Source organism: Pongo abelii, chromosome 20 (assembly GCF_028885655.2).
Source record: "Pongo abelii isolate AG06213 chromosome 20, NHGRI_mPonAbe1-v2.0_pri, whole genome shotgun sequence".
Classification (NCBI taxonomy): domain Eukaryota; kingdom Metazoa; phylum Chordata; class Mammalia; order Primates; family Hominidae; genus Pongo; species Pongo abelii.
This window is the reverse complement of record NC_072005.2, coordinates 12,240,943-12,259,163: the sequence shown is the minus strand read 5'-3', so window position 1 is coordinate 12,259,163 and position 18,221 is coordinate 12,240,943. Positions and strand designations below refer to the sequence as shown.

The window sequence follows — 18,221 nt, the reverse complement described above, 5'->3', positions numbered from 1 at the left end:
AGAAGGTTGAGACTGCAGTGAACCATGATTGTACCACTACACTACCACCTGGTGACAGAATGAGACCCTGTCTCAAAAAAATCAAAAACAAACAAAAAAACAGCTAGCTATGGTGACAGACATGTAGTCCCAGCTACTGAAGATCCTAAGATGGGAGAACAGCTTGAGCTCAGGAGTTTGAGACCAACCTGGACAACACAGCAAAACGCCATGACAAAAAATTAACCAAAAAAGCAAAAGACTTGTATACTGAAAACTATAAAACGTTACTGAAAGAAATTAAAGCTATAAATAAATGGAAAGACATTCTGTGTTCATAGTTTAAAAGACTTAATTTTGTTAAGGTTTCAATATATTACTGCAAATGCTCTACAAATTCAAAGCAATCATTATCAAAATGCTCATGACATTTTTTCTGGAAACAGAAACACTCATCCTAAAATTCACAGAGACTCTCAAAGGACCCCAAATAGCCAAAACAATCTTGAAAAAGAACAACAGGCTGGATATGGTGGCTCACACCTGTAATCCCTGGACTTTGGGAGGCCAAGGTGCGTGGATCACCTGAGGTCAGGAGTTCAAGACCAGCCTGGCCAACATGATGAAACCCCGTCTCTACTAAAAACACAAAAAATTAGCTGGGTGTGGTGGCACATGACTGTTATCCCAGCTACTCAGGAGACTGAGGCAGGAGAATTGACTGAACCTGGGAGGCAGAGGTTGCAGTGACCCGAGATCACACCACTGCAGTCCAGCCTGTGCAACAAGAGCAAAACTCCTTCTCAACAACAAAAAAAAAAAAAAGAAAGAAAAACAACAACAAAGCTGGAAGACTCACTCTTCCTAGTTTCAAAACTTACTCTAAGTTTTGGCTGGGCGCAGAGGCTCATGCCTATAATCCCAGCACTTTGGGAGGCTGAGGCAGGCAGATCACCTGAGGTCGGGAGTTCGAGACCAGCCTTACCAACAAGGAGAAACCCCGTCTCTACTAAAAATACAAAAAAATAAGCTGGGCATGGTGGCCCATGCTTGTAATCCCAGCTACTTGGGAGGCTGAGGCAGGAGAATCGCTTGAACCAGGGAGGTGGAGGTTGCGGTGAGCCCAGATCGAGCCATTGCACACACACAAAATTAGCTGGGTGTGGTGGCACATGCCTGTAATCCCAGCTACTCAGGAGGCTAAGGCAGGAGAATAGATTGAACCTGGGAGGTGGAGGTTGCAGTGACCTGAGATCACACCACTGCACTCCAGCCTGTGTAACAAGAACAAAACTCTGTCTCAAAAAAAAAAAGAAAAAAAAAGAAAAGAAAAAGAGAACAACAAAGCTGGAAGCCTCACTCTTCCTAGTTTCAAAACTTACTCTAAGTTTCAGTAATCAAAATAGTGTGGTGTGGACATGACATAAAGGCAGACATATAGAGCAATGGAGGCCGGGTGCAGTGGCTCATGCCTGTAATCCCATCACTTTGGGAGGCCAAGGTGGGCGGATCATTAGGTCAGGAGTTCAAGACCAGCCTGGCCAACATAGTGAAACCCCATCTCTACTAAAACTGCAAAAAAATTAGCCAGGCGTGGTGGCGGGCACCTGTAATCTCAGGCTGAGGCAAGGAGAAGCGCTTGAACCTGGGAGGCGGAGGTTGCAGTGAGCCAAGATCGTGCCACTGCGCTCCAGCATGGATGACAGTGTGAGACTCTGTCTCAAAAGAGAAAAAAAAAAAACAAAAAAAACAGAGTAAAGGAATAGAATAGAGACTTTAGAGAGACACCCTTAATTTAAATCAGACTTAAGCCCACAGTCCTGAAACCCTCTAAAGCAACCACTGCCATGAGGGAGGCCCCATAACCATGATGACACTGATTTGAGGCTCTCTAGAGAATGAAGGATATAAATATAAGTAGGGTACACAGAACACCCCTCTCCCTCACCCTGCAATCACCAAAAGAAAAAAGAAAAAAATTGAGACAAAGGTCCATAATTTGATCAAATTAGAAATCCAAAGTTTATTAAAATAACAGCAAAAAAATAAATGGGTGCTGATTGGGTTTCACACCTCTACAAAACAGGCTCTGAATTAACTTCAACATCCATTGAAATGCATCAGTTGGCAAATTTCCATGTCCTTAATCAATACTGGGGCTTAAATTACAGTTTTACCTTAAGATACCATTGAATTTAAACATGGCACCCCCTCCCCTAATATAACCTTATAGTGAATTCCTGAATAACAAACAGGTATGCCTCAACTTGCCTTTACTGGATTTCTTTCTAGTGAGAATTTTCACGTGACTTTGAAAGTATTTGTTAAAATTGAAAAATGTCCTGTATTCCTCACATTTGTAAGCTTTCTATCTAGCACATTCTTATTGCATGTTTTTGTAAGGAGGTGGGCAAGTTGACAACTCCCACTTACTTTCAAGAAGTTTTCTGCCAGGGTGTATTTTTTCATGGCTTCTAAATGAACTGGGATGACTGAAGGCCTTTCCACATTCTTTACACATACAGGGCTTCTCTCCAGTGTGCATTCTCATGTGTCCTTGAAAAGTTGTACAATAAATGAAAGCTTTGCCACACTGCTTGCATACGCAGGGTTTCTCTCCAGTGTGGGTTCTTTCATGCATTCGAAAGGAATTGTGCCAAATGAAGTCTTTACCACATCATTTACATACGTAGGGTTTCTCTCCACTATGACTTCTTTCATGTATTCTAAAGGAACTGGAACAACTGAAGACTTTACCACATTGTTTACATTCATAGGGTTTCTCTCCAGTGTGAGTCCTTTCATGCATTCGAAAGGAACTAGAACAAATAAAGGCTTTACCACACTGTTTACATTCATAGGGTTTCTCTCCAGCGTGAGTTCTTTCATGGATTTGAAATGAATTAAGACAATTGAATGCTTTCCCACATTCGTTACATTTATAAGGTGCATCTCCAGTATGCATTATCATGTGCATTTGAAAGCTTGCAAGAGAAAGGAAGGCTTTCTCACATTGTTCACATTTATAAGGTTTCTCTCCAGTGTGAATACTCATGTGTCCTTTTAACGTAGTTTGATAAATGAAGGCTTTCTCACATTCCTTACATTCATAGGGTTTCTCTCCAGTGTGAATTCTTTCATGTAGTCGAAAGGAACCCAGCCAACTGAAGGCTTTACCACATTGTTTACATTCGTATGGTTTTTCTCTAGTGTGAATTCGTTCATGTACTTGAAATGAACTAGGACAATTGAATGCTTTTCCACATTCCTTGCATTTATAAGGTCCATCTCCAGTGTGCACTATCATGTGTCTTTGAAAGCTTGCAAGGTAAATAAAGGCTTTTCTACATTCCTTACATTCATAGGGTTTCTCTCCAGTGTGAGTTCTTTCATGTATTTGGAAACCTGTAAAACTACTGAAGGTTTTTCCACATTTTTTACATTCATAGGGCTTTTCTCCAGTGTGAGTCCTTTCATGTCTAAGAACAGATTGACGATAACTGAAGGGTTTCCCACATTGTTTACATTTATAGGGTTTCTCTTCACTGTGATTTCTTTCATGTTTTTGAAATGACTGGAAATATTCCCACACTCCTTACATCTATATGGCTTTTCTCTGTAATCTTGACACACATGGTTTGTGTCCAGTGTGAGATGTGATGTGCCTATTAAGGGATGAACGACAAATGAAGACTTTTCCACACACACTGCATTCACATGGATTTACTCCAGGAGGAGTTTTCAAACTCAGATTAAAATTTAGATCTGGCTGCAGTTTTCTTCACTTTGATTAGCTAATCCATCTACTTTCACACAGTCTGTCTACAATACATGACTTTTGTAAGAAATGATAATGATTTCTTTAGTAAAGATTTTATATTTATTAATAGGTAAAGGAATTACATTTTTTACCATTTTTAGAAATTAAAACTTCAGTCCTGCCGGAATTGTTTGAAGATGAATAGACTGAATGTTCTGGAAGAGGGCTCAACCACAGGTAATATCAAAACAGTAATATTCGTAAATGGAGTTTCTTAATATTGCTATCAAATGAACTACTTTTCAAACACTGAATATCTATGTCATATTTAAGTAAACACTTTGGGTAAAAATTTTCTAAGAATAAGCCACATTTGAAGGTGGGCTTATTTGTTTTCTTTGCTTGTTTTTAAAACTTCATGACATACTAAGTCTCTCTCATGGAACTCTTATTAGTGCCACTCACCTCAGACTTCTCTCTTGGTTTTTGGACTGATCTTCAATGTTATGCTCTTCACATTTTTTCCCTATAATGCAGACCCAGAAAAATCATCGGAAATCATTATTAATTATAGAAAAACTATTAGATTCTAGATCTAATTAGCTGTCACCATGCTTGGTTCCCTTTCCACATGCCAGGTCTTGAAATATCGTTGATGGGCAACTTGTTCTCTAAGTGAAGGAATGTTGTCGTCATTACCTACTGAGGCCAGGTTCCTATAGGTTTCCAGCATCACATCTCTGTAGAGTTTTTTCTGCCAAGGATCCAGCAAAGCCCACTCCTCCTGGGTGAAGTTCACTGCCACATCCTCAAAGGCCACTGAGTCCTAAAACATCCCACATATGTGTAGAGGAAAATGGGTGAGACTGACAGGGCTGGGGATCTATAATCAATTTGTAAGATAATCACATGACTCTGTGATCCCAAAATATTTATTTCATTACTATGTCATCAGAACACATTCTCTGCCCACAGCCACTCATAAATTCACCAGCATCATGGAGACACAGAAATTATTTCTACTTTTTACTGTGATGACTTCACATCTTACTGCTAATGACAGGGTAGAAGGCACCTTGGTGAAATGACAGAAATGGTACACTAAAGAAGCAATAAGATGCTTCAGCTCCTTGTGAGAAAAACTCTTTTCTCTCTTCTCATATTACCTACCATATCACTTAACAGTCTATGAAGCAAACAGTTGAATCTAGACAAGATTTTAATGAATAAAAACACAGTGACTACTCAGGAGGCTGAGGCAGAGAATCACTAGAGCCAGGAGTTTGAGACCAGCCTGGGCAATACAGTAAGACCCTGTCACAAAACAAACAAAAAAACAAAAACAAAAGCAAAAAAAAAAAAACACACAATGAAAAACTGGAAGCACCCAAGTCCTCTCCTGCAATGCACCTGCAGACCTTGTCATCACAAAGTCCTACTACCTAGTGTGCAGACAGAAGTTCATATAACACTCCTAAGACTGCTTACCTTTAGAAATGCCAGCTTGCACTATTCACAATAGCAAAGACATGGAATCAACCTAAATGCCCATCAATGACAGACTGGACAAAGAAAATGTGGTACACATACACCACGGAATACTATACAGCTATAAAAAAGAACGAGATCGTCTTTTGCAGGAACATGAATGGAGCTGGAGGCTATTATCCTTAGCAAACTAATGCAGGAACAGAAAAGCAAATACTGCATATTCTCACTTATAAGAGGGAGCTAAATGATGAGAACTGATGAACACAAAGAAGGAAATGACACACAATGGGGTCTACCTGACAGTGGAGGGTGGGAGGAGGGAGAGGAGCAGAAAACGTAACTATTGGATACTGGGCTTAGTATCTGGGTGATGAAGTAATCTGTACAACAAACCCCCATGACACAAATTCACCAATGTAACAAACCTTCACATGTACCCCCAAACCTAAAATAAAAGTTATTAAAAAAAAAAAAAAAAAAGAAGAAGAAGAAAAAAAGAAATGCCCACTTGTCAGCCTGGGCAACATGGCAAAACTCTGTCTCTACAAAATATATAAAAGTGAGTTGGGCATGGTGGTGCATGCTTGTAGTCCCAGCTACTTGGGAGGCTGAGACGGGAGGATTGTTTGAGCCCAAGAGGTCAAGGCTGCAGTGAGCCATGATTGCTTCACTGCACTCCAGCCTGGGCAACAGAGTGAGACACTCTCACAAACAAACAAACAAACAAACAAACAAAAAGACTAGTCTGGGCAACATAGTGAGATTCTGTCTCTACAAAGTATAAAAATAAATAAAGAAGTTTAGGCCGGGCGCGGTGGCTCATGCCTGTAATCCCAGCACTTTGGGAGGCCGAGGCGGGTGGATCACGAGTCAGGGGTTTGAGACCAGCCTGACCAACATGGTGAAACCTTGTCTCTATTAAAAATACAAAAATTAGCTGGGCATGGTGGCAGGTGCCTGTAATCCCAGCTACTCAGGAGGCTGAGGTAGGAGAATTGCCTGGACCTGGGAGGCGGAAGTTGCAGTGAGCCGAGATTGCGCCACTGCACTCCAGCCTGGGCAACAGAGCAAGACTCCGTCTCAAAAAAAAAAAAAAAAAAAAAAGTTTAATTTAAAAGACCATTTAAATTCATGACTCATTGGTTCAGACCTTCTCTCACTATGGAATATTTTAGGGCAATAGGTGCTATGACAATGAGGAATTGAGAATTTAGGCATGAAAAAAACTATTCTGTTGGTTAAAGTGAGGAATATCTAAGTTGTGCTCCACTTTATATTTAGTAACTTATAAGATTATCAGGGGCATCTTGCTTAAATTTAGTGGGATACCCAGGTATAACTATAGTTTGAGTCCTAGTATTGATTAATCCCATAAAGGGTTATCAACTAATGCATTAGAGCAGATGTCAAAATTAATTCAGAATCTATCTTGTACAGGCCCCAAGGCCAAGCAGACATAACATTTTTGTTTTGTAAATTCTTATAGCCAGGCACAGTGGCTCATACCTGTAATCCCAGCACTTTGGGAGGCTGAGGTGGGCAGATCACAAGGTCAGGAGATCGAGACTAGCCTGACCAACATGGAAAAACCCCGTCTCTACTAAAAATACAAAATTAGCCAGGCGAGGGGGTGCACGCCTGTAGTCCCAGCTACTCAGGAAGCTGAGGCAGGAGAATCACTTGAACCTGGGAGGCGGAGGTTGCAGTGAGCCGAGATCGCGTCATTGCACTCCAGCTTGGGAGACAGAGCAAGACTCCATCTCAAAATGAAAGAGAAATGAAAGGGAGAAAAGAGAGAGAGAGAAGAGAAAAGAAAGAAAAGGAGAAAGAAACGAAAGAAAAGAACCACCACAATCACTAATGCCATTCATCCTCCTTTATACCATCATACCTACCTCGTCCTAACCCTTGCATATGAATCCCTCTCCCTAAAGCCCACTTCTTAATACCCCATTTCTTAATATAAATATAGGAGTATTATTTATTCTAGCCACATCAAGTTTAGCCAGCTACCACCCCCCCTTTTTTTTTTGGAGACAGAGTCTCGCTGTGTCGCCCACGCTGGAGTGCGGTGGCATGACCTTGGCTCATTGCAACCTCTGCCTCCCGCATCTGCCCTATTTTATGATCAGGATGAGCATCTAATTCAAAATATGCACTAATTGGCACAATCCGAGCAGTAGCCCAGACAATCCCATAGAAGCTGACCTAGCCATTATTCTCCTAACAGTTTTCTTGATAAGCGGGTCACTTTATCAACTCTTATCATCACACAAGAATTTGGATAATTAATCCTACCAACATGAGCCCCGGCCATAGTAGGGTCCACTTCAATGCCAGCAGGAACTAAATGAGCCCCATTTGACTTAACACAGAACAAATCAGAACTAGTCTTGGTCTTCAATGTCTACTATCCCTATTTTTCATAGCAGAATACACTATTATAATAAATGCCCTAACTACTACTATTGTCCTAGGACATTACCTGTCTTCACGCTAGAAATAAACACATGGTCAGGCATGGTGGCTCTCACCTGTAATCCCAGCACTTTGGGAGGCCAAGGTGGGCAGATCACTTGAGGCCAGGAGTTCAAGACCAGCCTGGCCAAAATGGAGAAACCTCATCGCTACTAAAAATATAAAAATTAGCCGGGCGTAGTGGCATGCACTTGTAGTTCCAGCTACCCGAGAGGCTGAGGCAGGAGAATCGCTTGAACCCAGGAGGCTCCGAGGTTGCAGTGAGCTGAGATTGCACCACTGTACTCCAGCCTGGGCAACACAGCGAGACTCCATCTCAAAACAAAACAACAACAAAAGGAAATATACACAATTTTGTTATGAAAATGCTTCTATTAACAATTTTATTCTTATGAATTCAGGTATCATACTCACGATTTTGGTATGATCAACTTATGCATCTTCTGTGAAAAAACTGTTTACCTCATATATGAGCCCTATGCATATGACATATCTCAATGCCCAGGCTGGGCAGTGGCTCACGCCTGTAATCTCAGCACTCTGGGAAGCCAAGCTGGGCAGATCACTTGAGGTCGGGAGTTCGAGACCAGCCTGGCCAACATGGTGAAACCCCATCTCTATTAAAAATACAAAAATTAGCCAGGGATGGTGGCCTGCGCCTGTAATCCCAGCTACTCGGGAGGCTGAGGCAGGAGAATCGCTTGAATCCTGGAGGCAGAGGCTGCAGTGAGCTAAGATGGTGCCACTGCACTCCAGCTAGATAGAGCAAGACTCTGTCTCAAAAAAAAAAAAAAAAAAAAAAAATCGGCCAGGTGCAGTGGCTCACACCCATAATCCCAGCACTTTGAGAGGAGGCGGGTGAATCACCTGAGGTCAGGAGTTCGAGACTAGCCTGGCCAACATGGTGAAACCCTGTCTCTACTAATAATACAAAAAAATTAGCTAGGCGTAGTGGCACACACCTATAATCTCAGCTACTTGGGAGGATGAGGCAGGAGAATCGCTTGAACCCAGGAGGCAGAGATTACAGTGAGCCGAGATGGTGCTATTGCACTCCAGTCTGGGCAACAAGCGAAACTCCATCTCAAAAAAAAAAAAAAATAATAATAATAAAATAATAAAAAATAAAGCAATGCCCATCCTAATATTTAGCATCCCACCACAAACATAAAAAATATGTATGATAAAACAGTTACTTTAATAGAGTAAATCAGTAAACCACAGAAGTTTAAACCCTCTTATTACTAGCATTGTTTAAAAAAAAAAAAGAGAGAGACATGGGGTCACACTAGGTTCCCAGGCTGAGTTTAAGAGGTCAAGAGATCCCTCCCTCCCTTCCTTCCATGTTTTTTTTTCTTTCTTTCTTTTTGGTCAGTGGATATACTTCAAGGAAAATGGGTATTTTCTCTAATGGGACAGTTACAATTTTTTTTCCTCCAGAGAGGCTCAGTTCAGTGTCATCAGAGTTAGGGGCCTCCTCCATGGCAATGGTTCCTTCGTAGGGTTTAAGAATCTCTAGCCTATGTCAGGTTTAAACTAACCCCTTTGTTATGCCACTGGGGAATCATGGATATTGTCCCGTCTATGCCCCAGGGTCAGGATATTTGTTGTGATAAAGGCACCTGAAGCAGAAGCAGCATCAGCAGAGGTCCTTAAGGTCCTGGTGAGCCCTTTGCCTTTTGGGGTATGGACTCAGTGTGCCACCTGATGGCTGCCTCTCCTCCTTTTCTCTCTCTCTCCTCTTTAAATGACTACTGTTTCAGGAGCACCTCTTGTACAGGGTGTATACAGTCCACCCTCCCGCCGCACCCTGCACACCGGGCCAACCCAGCATCAGGCACAGCTTCACTCTAAACACACAGATAGATCCAGCATCAATTGACGGAGGGTTCCAATAGCATATTCCTACTCTTAAATGCCAAAGAATTATTTTTAAAAAGGCAGATTCAGTCAGTTGAATATAGAACCCATACTTGGTAGGGCTCAACATGCAACCCAGAGGAGCACACTCAAAGCACCAGCTTTCTAGCCAGTAGCAGCTCGCCGGACATGTTGGCCATCAGGCAGGACAGTGGGTTAGCAAGTCAGAGCAAGAGAAAATCTACAAAAATAACTCGGGTGTGGTGATGCACACCTGTAGTCCCAGCTACTCAGGAGGCTGAGGCAGGAGAATTGCTTGAACCTGGGAGGCAGAGGTTGCAGTGAGCTGAGATTACACCACTGCACTCCAGCCTGGGTGACAGAGCAAGACTCTGTCTCAAAAAATAATAATAACAATAATACTTTAAAAAATAAAGGCCAGGTGCGGTGGCTCATGCCTGTAATCCCAGCACTTTGGGAGGCCAAGGCAGACAGATCACGAGGTCAGGAAATTCAGACCATCTTGGCTAACATAGTGAAACCCCGTCTCTACTAAAAATACAAAAAATTAGCTGGCGTGGTGGCACATGCCTGTAGTCCCAGCTACTCAGGAAGCTGAGGCAGGAGAATCGCTTGAACCTGGGAGGCAGAGGTTGCAGTGAGCCGAGATCGCACCACTGCACTCCAGCCTGGGCGACAGAGCAAGACTCCATCTCAAAAAATAATATTAAAAATAAAGAGACGAAGGACCCACAAGTGGCGATCAGTGTCTGGACAACATGCTCACGGCACCAATCATTGTGGTCACCTTCAGAGACGTAGTTCTGACAAAACTGATGATGGTCTGGCACTCACAGACGGGGTATTAAAAGGTTTATTGCTCACATTGTTGAGATCTTGGGGAGAGCAGGGCAGACCCATCAAGCATAACTGAAATGGCCTGAGAGAGCAAAGAAAGAAGCCTGGCCTGGTCGGGGTAGAGTTGCGCACAAGATCCCCTGTATGGGCGGGTGGTTATGTGGTTTAAATCTCTTGCCTATGACAGAGAAGAGAGCCCTTAGACTCATCAGCTTGTCCAGGTGTGGGTCACAAGGGAAAAAAGGGAAAGGTAAGTCTTAGGTTGTTAGCAGACATTAAATAGGGATTCCGGGCCAGGTGTGGTGGTTCACGCCTGTAATCCCAGCACCTTGGGAGGCCACGGTGGGAAGATCATTTGAGGTCAGGAGTTTGAGACCAGCCTGGCCAACATGGTGAAACCCTGTCTTTACTAAAAATACCAAAATTAGCTGGGTGTGGTGGCACACGGCTGTAATCCCAGCTACTGGTGAGGCTGAGGCAGGAGAGTCACTTGAACCTGGGAGGTTGCAGTGAGCCAAGATTGTGCCACTACACTCCAGCCTGGGTGACAGAGTGAGACTGTGTCTCAATAAATAAAATAAAATGCATTATGGATTTGGGCCTAATTCCTTAAATATAGCAGGAGTTTCAAAGATTATATAAACTTTAGTAGTTTTCCTCACATCAATTAAAACAAGAATTCAACTGTGTTTTCCTCTTACCAATGGAATCAGGAATTCATTTGTCTTAGCAACTGTATACCCTTTTAAATTTCAAAGTTCTTTATGGACATTCACATACAAAAACTGATCTAAAAATGAAAAAAGTACCTGAGAACTTAAATATACCCATCTCGTATCTTGAGGTTCTCTGGCCTCAAGAAACAAACATTTTGTTTAGTTCCAGAATTTTCTGGCCTTACTCCCACCATATCTAACAACCTTCATTTTCAAAGTGAAAGAAACTAAAATCTTACACACTGACACAGGCAATAAAATTATAAAATACGGGAAACCAGAGTTGAAGGGCCACAATACTCAACAGATAAAATAATCCAAAGGAAACATAAATATTCTAATTAGCTCAGATAAGCAGGATGCTTCCCCACAATTCACAAGGAAAACCCACATTCAAGAGGTTAAACACCTTAACATGTTTGAGGTCCATGCTCTCCCTTTGACATGTAACCTGTAGAGTGGAACAGTGCCTGGTGATGAAGGGAAGAGACACTTGAGTAGCCACAGGAATGAACTCTGGGAGCTCCGTACACCCTAATTGGCCCCTGGCAGTGTGAAAATACTTCCTCTCCCAGGCTTCAATTTTCGGGCAGAAGAAACTCTCAGCTGGATTTACTTTAAGGTTCTGGCCCAAAAATAACCTCCGAAATTCATTAACCCTGTGTCCCGGAGACAGCACTCCTGAACTTCACACGCTTTCTCAATATATAAGAATTATACTCTGAATGTGGCAACACTGTGAATGCAAAACAAACCTCATGTCTAAAAAACACCCCCAAGAAAACCACAATTACAACCTCAGAAAGCAACCCCTCCACCCAAAACATGTGCATGTGGATCCCCAGCTTTCCAGTGCTCTGTAGCTTCTCTTGGTATAAAGGGCTTAGTGGTATGAACAGGGAGGCTCCCCAAGAAGAACCAACAGGACCTTTAATTGCTGCTCTTGGCAGGCTCAAGGGTGGCCTTAGCTTGGGCAGTGATGTTACTTTGGACCACCACTGATATTGTATTTTTATTTTATTGTAAAGACAGGATTTTGCCATGTTGCCCAAACTGATTTTGAACTCTTGGACTCAAGCAATCCTCCTGCCTCATGAGCCACCCAAAGCTCTGGGATTAGACATGAGCCAACACAGCCAGCCTAAACAGATACTTTAAATGAGACAAACCCAATGTTTGAAGAATTCTGCAAAATCTCTCAAATCAAGTATTGATGTGTAAAGTGTTAAGAAAATTGTAAGGCACCTTAGCAAAACAGCCCTAGTCCCTGAAATCCACAAGTGTCTATTGTTTTCAGAAAATGAAATGTCAGTTATTGGGCCAGGTATGGTGGCTCATGCCTGTAATCCCAGCACTTTGGGAGGCCGAGGCAGACAGATCACGAGGTCAAGAGATGGAGACCATCCCGGCCAACATGGTGAAACCCTGACTCTACTAAAAATACAAAAATTAGCTGGGCATGGTGGTGGCGCCTGTAGTGCCAGCTACTCAGGAGGCTGAGGGAGGAGAATCACTTGAACCCAGGAGGTGGAAGTTGCAGTGAGCCGAGATTGCACCACTGCACTCCAGCCTGGTGACAGAGCAAGACTCCATCTCAGAAAAAATAAAATAAAATAAAATAAAAGAAATTTCAGTTATTATTTCTATGGCAGTAAATAAATAAATGTTCTCATAATCATATTTGGATACTTCTAGGTGTTGTATGGCTATGCTCTGAAATTCCATTTGAAATCACCACAAAAAAAAAGAACAGACCTCAGAAACTTACTACACAACCTAAGGGGAAGAAAAAAAGAAAAAAATGTTCACCAATTTCAATGTAATACTGAAGTGTTTTATTTTTTATGAAATTCACCTCTTTCTTGCCTCTTTAAATTTTTTTATACTTTTGATGACATAATCTTATATTTGTAAAAACCTAAAGACTACAGGAAAACTATAAGAATAAACGAGTTCAGTAAAGTTGCAGGACACAAAACATACAAAAATCAGTAGCATTTCTATATGCCAACAGTGAATAATGCGAAAAATACATTTAAAAAGTAATCCCATTTATAACAGCCACACATAAAATTAAATACCTAGGAATTAACCAAAGTGAGAGATCTTTATAATGAAAACTATAAAACACTGATAAAGGAAATTGAAGAGGATACCAAAAAAATGGAAAAACATTCCATGTTTATGGATTGTAAGAATCAATATTGTTAAAATGTCCGTTTACCCAAAGCAATCTACAGATTCAATGCAATCCCTATCAAAATACCAAGGATATTCTTCACAGAAATACAAAAAACAATCCTAAAATTGATATGGAACCCCAAAAGACACAGAATAGCCAAAGCTATCCTAAGCAAAAAGAACAAAACTGGAAGAATCACATTACCAGACTTCAAATTATACTACAGAGCTATAGTAACCAAAACAGCATGGTACTGGCATAAATACATACACACAGAGCAACAGAACAGGAGGGAGAACCCAGAAACAAATCCACACACCTAGAGTGAACTCATTTTCGACAAAGGTGCGAAGAATACACACTGGGGAAAAGACAGTTTCTTCAATAAATGCTACTGGGAACTGGATATCCATATGCAAAAGAATGAAACTGGATCTTTATCTCTTGCCAAATACAAAAACCAAATCAAAATGGATTAAAGACTTAAATCGAAGACCTTAAATCAGGAAACTACTACAAGAAAATATTGTGGAAAATCTCCAGGACACTGGTCCGGGCAAAAATTTCTTGAGCAATACCCCACAAGCACTGGCAAGCAAAGCAAAAATGGACAAATGGGATCACGTCAAATTAAAAAGCTTCGACACAGCAAAGGATACAATCAACAAAGTGGATACAACGCAAAGAATGGGAGAAAATATTTGCAAACTACCCATCTGTCAAGAGATTAATATAACCAGAATATATAAGGAGCTCAAACTCTACACGAAAAAAAGTCTAATAATCCAATCAAAAAATGCACGAAAGATTTGAATAGACAGTTCTCAAAACAAGACATATGAACGGCGAACAGGCATATAAAAAGGTGTTTATATGAAAAAGTGATCCTCAGAGAAATGCAAATCAAAACTACAATGAGATATCATCTCACTCCAGTTAAAATGGCTTATGTCAAAAAGGCAGGCAATAACAAAAGCTGGAGAGGACGTGGAGAAAAGGGAACCTTTGTATACTGTTGATGGGAATGTAAATTAGTACAACCACTATGGAGAACGGTTTGGAGGTTCCTCAAAAAACTAAAAATTGAGCTACCATATGCCATGCAGCAATCCCACTGCTGGGAATATACCCAAAAGAAAGGAAATCAGTGTATCGAAGGGATAGCTGCACTCCAATATCTGTAGCAGCACTGTTTCAATAGCTAAGATTTGGAAGCAACCTAAGTGTCCCTCAACAGATGAATGGATTTTTAAAATGTGGCACAACTTTGGGAGGCCGAGGCAGGTGATCACCGGAGATCAGGGGTTCGAGACCAGCCTGGCCAGTATGGTGAAACCCCGTCTCTACTAAAAATACAAAAATTAGCCCCGTGTGGAGGCACATGCCTGTAATCCCAGTGACTCGGGAGGCTGAGGCACAAGAATCGCCTGAACCCTGTAGGCAGAGGTTGCAGTGAGCCGAGATCACACCAGTGCACAGAGTGAGACTCTGCCAAAAAAAAAAAAAAAAAAAAAAAAAAGTGGTACATATACACAATGGAGTACTATTCAGCCACAAAAAAAGAATGAAATCCAGTCATTTGTAACATGGATGGAATTGGAGATCATTATGTTAAGTGAAATCAGCCAGGCACAGAAAGATAAACATCACGTCTTCTCACTTATTTGTGGGATCTATTATAAAAATCAAACAAGCCGGCCACAGTGGCTCACGCCTGTAATCCCAAAACTTTGGGAGGCCAAGGCGGGTGGATAACGAGGTCCGGAGATCGACAACATCCTGGCTAACACGGTGAAACCCCGTCTCTACTAAAAGTACAAAAAAAAGCCGGGCGTGGTGGCGGGTGCGTGTAGTCCCAGCTACTCGGGAGGCTGAGGCAGGAGAATGGCTTGAACCCGGGAGGCGGAGCTTGCAGTGAGCCGAGATCGTGCCACTGGACTCCAGCCTGGGCGACAGAGCGAGACTCCATCTCAAAAAAAAAAAGAAAGAAAATCAAACAATTGAACTCATGGACTTAGAGAGTAGGGTGGTTATTAGAAGCTGGGAAAGGTAGTGGGAGCCTGAGAGAAAGGAGAGGACAATTAATGGGTGGAAAAAAAAAAAACAAAACAGAACTGTACATTTTAAAATAACTTATAGAGTGTAACTGGATTGTCTGCAACTCAGATGCTTGAGGGGATATCCCTTTCTTCACGATGTGCTTATTTCACGTTGCATGCCTGCATCAAAACATCTCGTGTACTCCATAAATATATACACCTACTATGTACCCACAAAAATTAGAAATAAAAAATTATAACACTTTTAATAGCTATTGATTATATACATTTCAGATACATGAAGAAAATGACACACAAATAAGTGGTCAAATCTTTTCAAGAATACAAAGTCAAGGACGGGCAGTGCCGACCTGAAACTGCTAAAAAGACAGGTCACCCAGGGAAGTTTCCAAAGAGGAGCCTCAACCCAAGAGTTCCTGCAGGGTGTCTGTGCTCAGGAGAGATACTGGAAGGAGAGTCATAAGGATTTACACAACAATTCCAGGTGGGTATTCTTTGCCTTCCTCGCATGTAAAATAGCCGCAAACAAAAAATAAATCCATTAAAACGAGTCATCCCTGGTTCTTTGGAAAAATGAGAAACACGGCGTCCGTGTGAAATGCACCAGAGGCCAAACAATTGACAACGACGCTGTGAACTGGAGAGGGGGCGTTAGACTTTGGGAATGCGGGAAGGGATCCGCAAACTTAGGAATTTACTGCCAGCCCCAGGAAGAGGTAGTCTGGAGACAGGATTATGGATTTGACACCCTGCTTTCCATACATTTGGAAACCTCAAGGAAAGATAGGTGACCTTTATGGAGAAAGGAGGGACTGAGGACCATACAGACCACTGCTCCTCCCACGCACGAACCCCACACACGAGTCGGATTCCTCCCCATGACCCTCCCGGAGCTCCAGCGCAATCCGGGGAGACACGGGGCTGCGGGCGTGCAGCTGCCCAGAGAAGGCGCCGAGGCTGAGGCCGGGGCCGCAGGCGTCGCTCAGGAACGGGACAGGATGCCCGGGGTCCCGGATGCCAGCCCAGCCCCACTCTGCGGCCGAGGGCACCGAGGGCCCAGCTGCGCCAGACGGACCCGGGTCCCAGACCCCAAAGTGGCCAAGGGGAGCCCCGGGTCCTGCCACAGCCGGTTCCGGCCGGTTCCAACCTGTCCCTCCTCAGGTCTCGGGACACCGGCCCCGCACACTCACCATTTTCCGGCTTCCAGGTATCTGGTCGTCCTCCCTCATCTCCTGTATGCAGCATTGCTCACAACGCACGTAGCAGGAGCTATTACGGTCCGGCGATAGTCGAGGTGCCCAGCAACCGCGCTGCGTAACGGCGTACGACGCCCACCTCTTTTATGCCGCGTTGCCCCACCCACCTTCCACGTGGCGCCTCTGATTGGACAGTTCACGAATCCCCGCCCTCTTCACATGGAGTGACAGAGCTGCGAAAGGTCATGTCGCTGGGGCAACCCTGCTTCAGTCCTGGCGGAAGCCAGTCCCAGCGAGGGGCTGTTGAGTAGAAGCCGAACTTGTTCCCAGCCTCTCGATGGACTCTGGCATCCTGTCGCAGCTGTTTCTGAACGCGGGGACACAAGTGTACGCGGCGAATTCCAGCCTCAGTTGCCAGATGTAGTGACCCTTTAAGGAACAAGTCCACAGCAAGAGGGTCACCCAGGCAAGTCCAGATTGGAACAAGAGGGTCTGACGCCTCCGGGGGCGAGGGACTTGGCCTGAGTCCAGAGGGCACTCGTGGAACTGTGAGCCCCGTTCACAAACACAGACACTTAAAAGTGACTTCACCGTGTGTAATAAGAGTCTAGCTCCATTCTGATATTGACGGCTAACGGCATTGAGACCTCCACCCATCCCTTCCCCAATCCCCACACATTTACTTTAAATAAAGAATCCCTTGGCCTCCAGACCTTTTACACACAATTTCTTTGAACCCCACATCCCTAGCATGGATGCAAGGACGCTTATCAGACTAACCACAGCTGTGAGATATGTTCAATTAAACTCTGAAGTGCACATTTCACACTAAAGGAAAATTTATTTTAAATAGGTTACAGATTGTGTTCGCAGAGAACTTTGAAATGTAAACGACTATGATATACCTAAGGTAATTGAATTCCTATTTTCACTGATACAAAAATGAACAATAAAAAGTGATGTAAATTAGGGTATATCTGGAAACTCTTAGTATGCTTAACAGATTAGATCAAAAATCTGAAGTCATATGTATTTATTTGAAAAGCTATATAGAATAAAACACACTACACAATGCATCCCTTTTAAGTGTACAATTCAGTAAAGTATATTCAAAGATGCAAACAGATAATCACCACAGTCAATTATAGAACATTTTCTTTTCTTTTTTTTTTTTTTTTGAGATGGAGTCTCACTCTGTCGCCCAGGCTGGAGTGCAGAATGCAATGGCGCGATCTCGGGTCACTACAACTTCCGATTCCCGGGTTCAAGCGATTCTCCTGCCTCAGCCTCCAGAGTAGCTGGGATTACAGGCACGCGCCACCATGCCCGGCTGATTTTTGTATTTTTAGTGGAGACGGGGTTTCACCATGTTGGCCAGGCTGGTCTTGAACTCCTGACCTCAAGTGATCCACCTGCCTCAGTCTCCCAAAGTGCTGGGATTACAGGCATGAGCCACTGCACCTGGCCTAGAACATTTTTTTTTTTTTTTTTTTTTTTGAGACGGAGTCTCGCTCTGTCGCCCAGGCTGGAGTGCAGTGGCGCCATCTCGGCTTACTGCACGCCCCGTCTCCCGGGTTCACGCCACTCTCCTGCCTCAGCTTCCCGAGTTCCCGAGTAGCTGGGACTACAGGGCCTGCCACC

The 18,221-nt window shown here is 43.0% G+C and overlaps 1 protein-coding gene across 1 annotated transcript; it reads right to left on the bottom strand.

Annotated features, from left to right (window-relative positions):
- Positions 1 to 1,977: 1,977 nt before the first annotated feature.
- LOC103893058 (zinc finger protein 124-like) lies at positions 1,978 to 18,011 on the bottom strand. The gene is made up of 4 exons (XM_009252828.4): positions 16,575 to 18,011; positions 4,439 to 4,565; positions 4,205 to 4,265; positions 1,978 to 3,644 (listed from the first exon to the last, which is right to left on the bottom strand). The coding sequence occupies exons 1-4, from the start codon at positions 16,611 to 16,613 to the stop codon at positions 3,581 to 3,583; spliced, it is 291 nt and encodes a 96-aa protein (XP_009251103.2). The 5' UTR covers positions 16,614 to 18,011; the 3' UTR covers positions 1,978 to 3,580.
- Between the last annotated feature and the right edge of the window lie 210 nt (positions 18,012 to 18,221).

Coding starts and splice junctions, on each gene's coding strand:
- LOC103893058 (XM_009252828.4), bottom strand. CDS start 16,613: ATGAGGGAGGACGACCAGATACCTGGAAGCCGGAAAATG. Junction 4,266..4,438: donor TAGGAACCTGGCCTCAGTAG/GTAATGACGACA, acceptor TCTGCATTATAG/GGAAAAAATGTGAAGAGCAT. Junction 3,645..4,204: donor AACCAAGAGAGAAGTCTGAG/GTGAGTGGCACT, acceptor ATCCCTTAATAG/GCACATCACATCTCACACTG.